Genomic DNA, 7,207 nt, shown 5'->3' on the forward strand with positions numbered 1-7,207 from the left:
TTGGTCAGCATACATATATTTACAACTATTATGTGTGTATAATCAAAAAGTTCACTGTATATTAAAAAAAATCGCAATACATTTAAACAAATTTCAATGTATATAAAATATATTTGTACATGAAAAATTACTTCGTTTTGTATGTAAACATAATGTTCTCGGTATAGTAGAAAAATTGTTCAGTGTATATTTGCGCAAAAAAGTTCATTGCCTGTGAAAAATGTTCATCGTATATTAGAAATTTGTTAGTGAGTATTTAATGTTTTTACTGTATACAAACAGATGTTCACCCTGTATTAAAAAATGTTCAATGTGTATTTGAGAAAATGTTCATCATATTTTTATAAACATTCATTGCATATATAATTGTTCATCGTATATTAGAAATTTGTCAGCGTGTATTTGAAAATAGTTTCCCATATAATAAAAAAAATGTGTATTTGAAAAAAAGTATGCCATATATAGAAATTGTTCAGTACGCATTTGAAAAATGTTTCTATATTATGAAAAGAGTTGATAATATAGAAAACTTCACAGTATGAAAATAAAATAATAGAAAATAAGACCAGAAGGAAAACTATACCTGGATGAGAAAAAGAAAAAAACAAAAAAGAAAATTAAACAATGGGAAAAAAAAGAAACGCACTGAGGCACAAATTGTACTACTTATGTTAGGCTAGCCTATTGTTTCTAGCGATGGGACGTGCCAGTAGGTAGGCCCACCCTGAGACTCTCGCCTAGCAAAGCTACTCTAGCAAAATGAGTGACGCGAGTGTGCCACCCTGAGAATCTCCCGTGTAACTGGTGGCTTCAGCACTGAATAGGATTGTGCGTTGAGCTTGCTATAAATGGGCGGAGAATGGGGTTCAGTATGGTTTGGGTTTGTGTTGAACCATACGTGGGCTTTTATTTGGACGCGGTAGGTGTTGGATAAGGCCGTAAGTTAAACCTCGGCCTTTGTCGATTCGGCAACGTCTAAAAGTATTCCCTCTAATTCTCACAAAAAAGTAGCCCTTCTGTAAAAATCTTATATTATTAAGTTACCGAGGAAAGGCAACGTTCACCTTCGCGACAGGTAATAAATCAAAAAGTCTCTTTTCACGCAATGAAATATGTTACTGAGCGCAAAAATTTTTTTACTGTTCGCGCTTAAAAGCTCTTTTCGAAATATGAACTTTTCTCCATTTCTCTTCCCCAAAATTGAATATGGAAAAAAATATTAATTCACGAATCATCTTGTGTTTTATTTAGCAAATATTCAAAATGTACTGATATTTTCGTATTTCTTTGAAATCCCAAAGTTTTTCAAAGAAGAATAAACAGAAACTGAAAAAAAAGGCAGAAAAAAAGGTGGACGTCCAGCGCCACACATGGGCCGGCCAGCGTGTCACGCTTTGTATAGGAGCTACCATTAAGTTACCTAAGGAAGGGAACGTTCAGCTTCGCGAATACTCCCTCTGTAAATTAATATAAAAGTATTTAGATAACTAAAGTATTAATCTAAACGTTTTTATATTAGTTTACGGAGGAAGTAGGTAATAAATCAAAAAGGATCTTTTCACGTAATAAAAACTGTTACTGATGGCAAGAAAAAATGTTCAAGTTTGAAAGCTCTTTTCACATAATAAAAACCGTTACTGATGGCAACAAAATCTGTTCAAGTTTGAAAGCTCTTTTCACGTACTCCCTCCCTCTGTATCATAATACTTGTTGTTGGCAACAAGTATTTAGGAACGGAAGGAATACAAAAACGCAAAATCTGTTGTTGCATGCGGTGCGATCAGCAGTCCGGGTGAGGAGCGACACACCGGCGAGCAACCAGCATAGCACTCATCACCAACCCAAACCAAGCAAAAGAAGCGGAGAGAAGAAACTCACACTGCGCGACGCATGTTTTACACGCATTTCCCACCGGCCCTGCGGCTGCGCCCGCGCCGAGGCCGTACCCTGTGATTGCCTGCCTAGCTAGTTCTGCAAACTGTTACGAGCTGCTACGAGAGCCTACGACCAGCCAGAACCCAGAGTCAAGAACCCACCGATGACAACGTCCGTACGTACCCTATCATCAACCCAAAAATAGCAACGTGCCATCTCATCGGTTCATTTCACGTTGCCAACTACGTACCTGTGGCCTCCAGGGTCTACCCCTAGCTCAATGATGGAGGGCCAGTGGCCAGTCTGACTAAGCTTGCGATTCATTCCCTGATGCATCTCCTCTGCAACAATTCTCCGGCCCTCCGTCCTCTTCCTGCACGAGGTCCATGAGCGATCCATGCTTACAAACCAATGGCCGCTATCACTGATCCCACCCGATCGACGCCGGCCCCTCCCATCACAGTAAGCTTTGCCGGTACATACACGGAGGGCGCCTAGGATTCTCGCCTCTCACGGCATCCGCTCGTGGTGACTATGCAAAGCACCCATCTCATCTCATCTCATCTCATCTCCGTTAGGTAGAGAAGTGGTAGTGAGTGATGGCCTCAAAAGCGTGCAGTCTTATCACCAGATGCTGCCGGCCGAGCTAGTACGTACGTATATAGTCTTTGGAATAAAGGCCAGCACAGCATCTCCTCCGTCTAAGTTTCATGGTACGCGGCTACAGCGAAGATCTGCAATTCCCTATATTGTTTCTGTACCATGATCGCCCTGTGTGTAGGGCACACCGTCTTTTGTTTTGGGGTGCGTTTGAGAGGGAATATAGGACTACTACAACGAGTACTATCAGAGGCTGCTGACGCCAGGACCAACAACCGGGTCTGGACCACGCCGTTCGCGCCATTGAGCGGGAGGACTCGTTGGACGTTGCCCATTATTGCATGTAAACAGTTGTAGGGCCGATCGATCGCAAATGCCTCCGCTTATTACCACTATAGATCACCAGCGCAAGGATTCCCCAGCTGAGCTGAGCTGCTTTTTCTGACAATTATTGTTCTCAACTTGCCGCCGGTGGAAACGTCGGAGCACCCACACTAATGGACAGGAATCCATAATTGTGGCAACTCCCTCATTTACTCTCATATGCCCCACTGTCCCCTACGCCACACTCTTTTTGCTGTGTGGTACGTAATTACCTGATTCCTTTGTATAAACAGTATAAGGCCCCTCTCAGTGTTTCACCTTATACACATGCTAAGGCTGTCAATGTAGATGAAAAAAAATCCGCTCTGACAAACTAATTAAGAAAAGAAAGATGAGTGCGGTGATCCAGAAAAAAACTATGTCAAACGCATGAACCTAGATAAAACATTTAAAAAAATAAAAAACACCAATGCATGAACAACTTTAGTTACAAAGTTATTAAACCAGGAAGGCTTAGCTATAACAAGTTAATTATCTATGCATTCAAAAAAATAGTTGCTAAACTTTTTAATATGCTTAGCATTTCATCTTAGCTCCGATTCATTGGAAGCAGTAGTAGGCCTAAAGTAGTGCCACACTTCCGTTCACTTGGGACACTGAGACCTCCCAATAATGCCGGAGAACGCTTCCACTAGTCTCTTGACAGGCACGAAATCAACCAACTTAATTAGTAGAAAAATGGCAAGCAAGCAAGAGCTGCCAATCCGCCATTGCCATGGCGTGCGTGGAGTTGAACGCTCGTACCGGGCCAATAATTGACTGAGTTAACTAATGTGTCCAGCATGTTAAGTCAATAATATAGCCACATGACGGCACGAGCTGAGCACAGAAGGTGCCATTGCCGTGGCGTGCGGCGAGTAGGTCCAAAAACGGCACTCCCAGCCCGCAACCAAACGGTAAACAACAGCTCTCATCCCCCGAGCATACACACAAACTTGGCTGGAATCCTCCACATGATCCCAAACTGTCGCATGCCGCATAAGAAACTGGCTAAAATTAGGCAACGTCATGGAGCAACTAAGTGATATAGCATTAAGAATTGACATGACTGGAAGGCACATGCATGCATGTCATGGCATGGATGCGTACTGGCTCCGTCCATCGATCGTATTCGTACCTAACCGCGCCGGCGTATGTAGTACTTAACTATAAATATCTTACATTTTTAAGAAGTTAGTTTCATTTTTTTAATACAAAAAGTGTTCGTCTCAACGTTTTACTAAGCAAAGCATTTATAGCTGGTCTCAGTTCTCTTATACTCCCTCCGTTTCTAAATATAAGTCTTTGTAGAGATGTCATTAGTGGACTACATACGGATGTATATATACATACTTTAGAGTATACATTCAATCATTTTGCTCCGTATGTAGACATCTATTAAAATCGCTTAAAAGACTTACATTTAGGAACGGAGGGAGTAACATATAAAGTGTCCACCTAAACACCCTACAAAGCATTGCATTTTTAAATTTTTTTCTCTCTCATTAAACCATATAAAATCCATCATATAAACGAGTCATGCATTTAATCCATAAATTATAATTATTTTTGTATTAGTCTAAGCATGTTATGCAGCCACATTGCATATTCATGTTAGGCATCATTCACATTTTGTTCTAAATGACAATTTCTAACTATAATTCAAAAAAAAAATCTTACACTTTCTTTCATTGTTTTTCAAGCTTACATGGTCTTTTTATTAGATTTAGAAACTACTTATGTATTTTTTAACAAAGTTACCGTAGCAACATGCGAGAAGAGAGTCATCCTTGCTGTTCATGTCCAAAATAATCTCAATCAAAAAGACACCCGTGTGAACAACTCCAAGAAATTTTAAACTTACATTATTCTATTTATGTTTCATAACTATTTTACAAAAATAAACCAATCAAGTATAACAATTCTCATATTTTATATTTTCATGTTTATATTATTAATTATAATATTCACTTTTTATAGAAGTAAGTATCATCTAAACATACTCCCCCCGTTTCCTTTTAGTCTGCATATAAGGTATGGTCAAAGTCAAGCTTTGTAAAGTTTGACGAACTTTATATTAAAAAATATCAACATTCGCAACATGAAATCAATATTATCAGATACATCATAAGATGTATTTTCATACTATATAATTGTAACATAGTAGATATTCATATTTTTTGATATAAATTTAGTCAAACTTTATGTTGTTTGACTTTGATCAAATCTTATATGCGGAGTAAAAAGGAACAGGGGGAGTATTATCAACAATTTTCACAGCAACACGCATGGAATTGTCTAGTATACAAAAAATTACATGCATGGATGGGCTTTAGGAACCACAAATATATACGGAAAATCGGATGCCACTACCCACACCGGCGGACCGGCCAGTAATATACACCAACCATATGGCAAGGAGTGCTCGTACTATACTAAGACTAATCTCTCGGGACGGACGGCTACAATCATGGATGGGCAAGTATAGTATTGTTGCATTGCACGTATATACATACGTGATCAGGGGCCCAACCAAACGGGAGCATACATACATAGTGCTGGGGACAAGAAGCGACACAACGGTGGGTAGAGCTCCGTTCGTTCCTCGTTGAATATTCCCCACGCGTTGCACGCACGATCGCCTTGCGTCCGCTGCAATAATTCCGCAGCAACAAAAGTTGAGCGCATACATTTACATCGTGCCGTTACTGGTAGATGTTGCTTCATGCAGACTGATAGAGCTGGCTTGGATGTTTAGATTAGTATAAGTAGTGCACGCAAAAATGTAGGGGAGCCAGGAGAAAAAGGATTCTAAATTTTACACCCAATCAAATACACACATGCTGAAACGCTCGTGCCAGAAAAAAACCGTGCTGCTCGGACTCGAGCTGCAGGGCAAAAAAGAACCGGCAGCCAGCGTCTGCACCCATCGTCTGTACCCTATTACAAGCTGAACGGCCTCGCCTCATCAGCTGGAAAAAGATGAAAGTGGAAAATCAAAGTTGCAGTCAAGTCTTGAAATCTTGACCACAACCGCATGCATGGTATGATATCGCTTCCTAAAGCGACATCAATTTTATTTTTTGACCTGTAAAGGAACAAACGAATCGGCTCAATCTGTAGCGAAGAGGTTAGTATCGATCGATCGATGGACGAGGTATCTGGTCCAATGCATGCACGCATGCATGCATGCACGGGCCGGCCGGTTGCATCGTGGTGCTCCTGGTCGACCGATCGTCAGTGCTCCCAGAGCAGCAAGGGTTCCCCGAAGAAGAGATCGTCGGAGACGTCGTCCCACGGCGAGCCGCAGTAGGACGGCGGCTCCGGCGACGCGAGCCCGAACTCGAGAAGGAAATCCGGCACGTCGAGAAACGCGTAGTCTAGCCCAATGCCACCATTGTCCGGTACGTCTGCATTCTCGATCAACCAACAATCCGGCGAGGATGCCTGCTCGGGCGCTGCCGGTTCCGAAACCTCTTCCTGCTCCTGCTCCTCCGCAGCAATGCTGTCGGGCGAGAGCGCGTCGACGGGCGGCGACGGCGTGGCCGCGGCGAGCGCGGCGGCGGCCTGCACGTCCTTGGGCGCGGCGGAGGCCGCGCGCGGCAGCTCGTGCGCGAGGTCCGGGAAGTTGAGGTGCGCGGCGCGGCCCTTGATGGCGATGGCGGCGACGTCGTGCGCGCGGGCGGCCATCTCCGGGGTGTCGAAGGTGCCGAGCCAGATGCGGGACTTCTTCCGGGGCTCCCTGATCTCCGACACCCACTTGCCCCAGGTGCGCATGCGCACGCCGCGGTACGTCGGGTGCTTCAGGTCCCTCCGCGGCCGCTTCTTCCCGACGCTGCCGTCGGAGGAGCTCGGCGACGACGCGTTCAGAGACAGAGAGCTGGAGCTCGTGTTGCCGCTGTTGCTGCAGGTGCAGCAGCAATTGCCGGACGCCTGGGGCACCACCAGCACCTGCTCCTGCTCCATTCGATCGATCGATGTGACAAGGGGTGGCGGCGAAGGCGACCAAGCTGGATGATCGATCACGAGCTAGAGTACGTACTTAGTTGCTAAACCTTGATTGAACTTGGAAGTGATGGAGTGAGTTGTGCGTTTGATGATGAGTGCGATGCGCGAGGCAGCGTTCATATACTCCCCTCGCCGGAAGTCAATGTGGAAGCAGGATCCTAGGGGGCGCATTTGTTTTTGTCTCCCCGAGGAAGAAATGTGAATGACATGCATAATACTGCAACATGGTTACGATCGAGCGCATGTTGCGTGCGTGTGCTTACGCGTTTCTCGATCGCCGATGGTCAATAGCGACTACACATCACGCTGCTACATGAATTGTTTAACATTGTTCGCCTCCTACTACGCCATGGGAATGGAA

General features: G+C 43.9%; 1 protein-coding gene across 1 annotated transcript; it reads right to left on the reverse strand.

Annotated features, from left to right (window-relative positions):
- Positions 1-6,075: 6,075 nt before the first annotated feature.
- On the reverse strand, positions 6,076-6,930 carry LOC123428697 (ethylene-responsive transcription factor ERF039-like). The gene has a single exon (XM_045112878.1). It carries the CDS (start codon positions 6,802-6,804, stop codon positions 6,076-6,078), a length of 729 nt encoding a protein of 242 aa, XP_044968813.1. The 5' UTR covers positions 6,805-6,930.
- Between the last annotated feature and the right edge of the window lie 277 nt (positions 6,931-7,207).

Source organism: Hordeum vulgare, chromosome 2H, assembly GCF_904849725.1.
Source record: "Hordeum vulgare subsp. vulgare chromosome 2H, MorexV3_pseudomolecules_assembly, whole genome shotgun sequence".
Classification (NCBI taxonomy): Eukaryota; Viridiplantae; Streptophyta; class Magnoliopsida; order Poales; family Poaceae; genus Hordeum; species Hordeum vulgare.

Excerpts from the sequence above, each read along its gene's own strand:
- LOC123428697 (XM_045112878.1), bottom strand. The coding sequence starts at position 6,804 with ATGGAGCAGGAGCAGGTGCTGGTGGTGCCCCAGGCGTCCGGCAATTGC.